Below are 2,186 nucleotides of genomic sequence, written 5' to 3' on the forward strand. Positions count from 1 at the left end.
GGAGGAGGGAGAGAAGCCGGAGCAGGACCTTCCTCCCTCATTGCTATGCCTAATGCTGCCATCGAGCTGCCCTCGTGCTCCAGTGACTCCTGTAAGATTCGGGTCACGTCGGATGAGAGAGCAGCTGACGGGACATGGAGAGGAGTATCGACATGATGAGAGCTCTCGCCGCAAGGTCAGGTCTCTCCGTCACGTAACACAATAACGGCCATGGCAGGGGAGCTGTTCAGGGAGGTGTGGGTCCCGGATGGCAGAGTCTCTCAGTCGGGAGTCACTGAGTGGCAAGTTACCGCACTTGAACTTTACTACTGAGTCTTCTAAGTTCAGTCCGAAAGTGATTGAGCCTGAGTCCGGCCCCCGTCAGTCCGAGCCGGGTCCAGGTGTCGGACGACTCGTCACCGGCCGAGGCCCTCGGGCCTCGGCCCGCCCGCCCGCGGCCCGCCCGCCTGATCGGACGGCGGCGCTAAGTTTTACGGCGGCGACAATTTACAGGCAGCCTGACGGTAAATTTCGGAAACGCCACAAGGAAGCGCCCGGCCACTCAGGGCAGGTCCACGAGGCTGCGCCTGCCGAGTCACCGTGCCAGTGGCACGACAACAAGGCTTGAAGTTAGTCACTGCCAGGACTTAAACTACTGATGTAGAAATCGAACTACAGCCGCTCGGAAAGCCAGAGGCTCAGCTCAGGCTGAGTCATCACTGTCACGTAACGGCCAGAGAGACAGGACCGTGACGCTGACAACCGTTTGGCCTTCTATCGCGCCGATTCGATTGTCCAGAGGCCCCCGACTGATATGGAGAGGTCCTCGGGGGCAGCGATGCTCCATTACCCCTGAATTAGTGTGAAGGAGTAAGGTTCCAATTCTGCACGGCAAGAAAAGATACAACAATAATACGTCACCCCCCGTGACGGTTTTTAGCCGGTCAGAATGCTGACCACCCCTCCTTTCCCCTCCTAAACCACCCTTCCCAGAAACGATACGGGGTGGCGAGCTGTGACTAAACGGAGAAAACGCACCGGTTGGATCAGCAAATAACGCATCGATTCAGCCTATTGCCCCTCCTCTTTATCCTACTAGCTCGCACTCCCTCGCCTGCTCCCTCCCCACACAGCCGCCCACCGCCTCCTCCCAGTCTGTCCTCCTTCCCGTCCACCTCTCAGCTTGCCTCCCGGCTCCCGGCTCCCTTGCTCCCTTGCGATCGTGACCTCCGCCTCAATGCAGCTCCCGTCCCATGACCTCGCCCTGTCGCTGGCAACCCAGCGCTCAATCCGCGTTCGCAACGTCCAGTGGACTACCGCCCGACATGCAGATAGCAGCATCGACCCGACGCAGTCGAGTTTTGTACTGGCAAACATCCTCCAAGCCCGCAAGAAGTCCTCGCAGCAGCACGCCGGTCAGGCGGAGTGGGATATCTCGGACAAAGCGATCGGAGACCGGATGGAGCGGGGTGGTGGATGATTTGCAGGCATCTGAGTTCTAGTGTACTTTAGCAGGAGTGTACTTTGTATCTAGACGGGCGTCTAGAAGTGTGTATCAATAGACTGATTGCGTGTGTATCCAAAGCAAGACAGCAGACCCACATCAAGGAGACACGCTTGCCTCATATCTTCCTTAGGACAGAGGATGAGATTTCGCGCGCGTGAAACTCGGCACATGGCATCTTTTGTCAGCATGCTCACGACGTGAAAGCAGCGAGGCATGCGGCGGGCATGGAGGAGTGCCTTTTGTGTGTAGCAAGTACATGTGATGAGTTCAAATGAGGCAAAGTTGAAGTACAAGTCATCGTGGATTCGTTGGTTGCAATGGAACAACTGCAAGGGAAAGGGCTGATTTGATTTATTTGAGATGATAAAAGACAAAAATTGTCATATGAAGCATCGAGTGAAGGGGATCTTGGTAGGGAACTGCTGGGATCTGAACTTGCAGTCTAGAGCAAAACAAACTACCGTGGAGGTCACTCTCTTGCGAGCAGTCCTGCCCTTCTCTGTCCTGTCCTGTTCCAGTCTTTTGTCACATTCTGTCTGAGAATTTTCATTTCGTCTCGTGGGGTCTCATTTCGAACCCTTCCACCTTGCCTCGCTCATCCCACATGCTATCCATTTAGCTTGTCTCCATCCCCCCCCTCCTCCCCTCCCTTCCCTCCCTCCTCCGCCCTCCCTCCCTCCCTTCCCCTCGACTCCTCTCG

General features: G+C 56.2%; 1 protein-coding gene across 1 annotated transcript; it reads left to right on the forward strand.

Annotated features, from left to right (window-relative positions):
* Positions 1-1,095: 1,095 nt before the first annotated feature.
* On the forward strand, positions 1,096-1,869 carry GUITHDRAFT_150361 (hypothetical protein). Its single transcript, XM_005840194.1, has one exon. The coding sequence runs from the start codon at positions 1,217-1,219 to the stop codon at positions 1,457-1,459; it is 243 nt and encodes an 80-aa protein (XP_005840251.1). The 5' UTR covers positions 1,096-1,216; the 3' UTR covers positions 1,460-1,869.
* The last annotated feature ends 317 nt before the right edge of the window (positions 1,870-2,186 follow it).

Source organism: Guillardia theta, assembly GCF_000315625.1.
Source record: "Guillardia theta CCMP2712 unplaced genomic scaffold GUITHscaffold_6, whole genome shotgun sequence".
Classification (NCBI taxonomy): Eukaryota; class Cryptophyceae; order Pyrenomonadales; family Geminigeraceae; genus Guillardia; species Guillardia theta.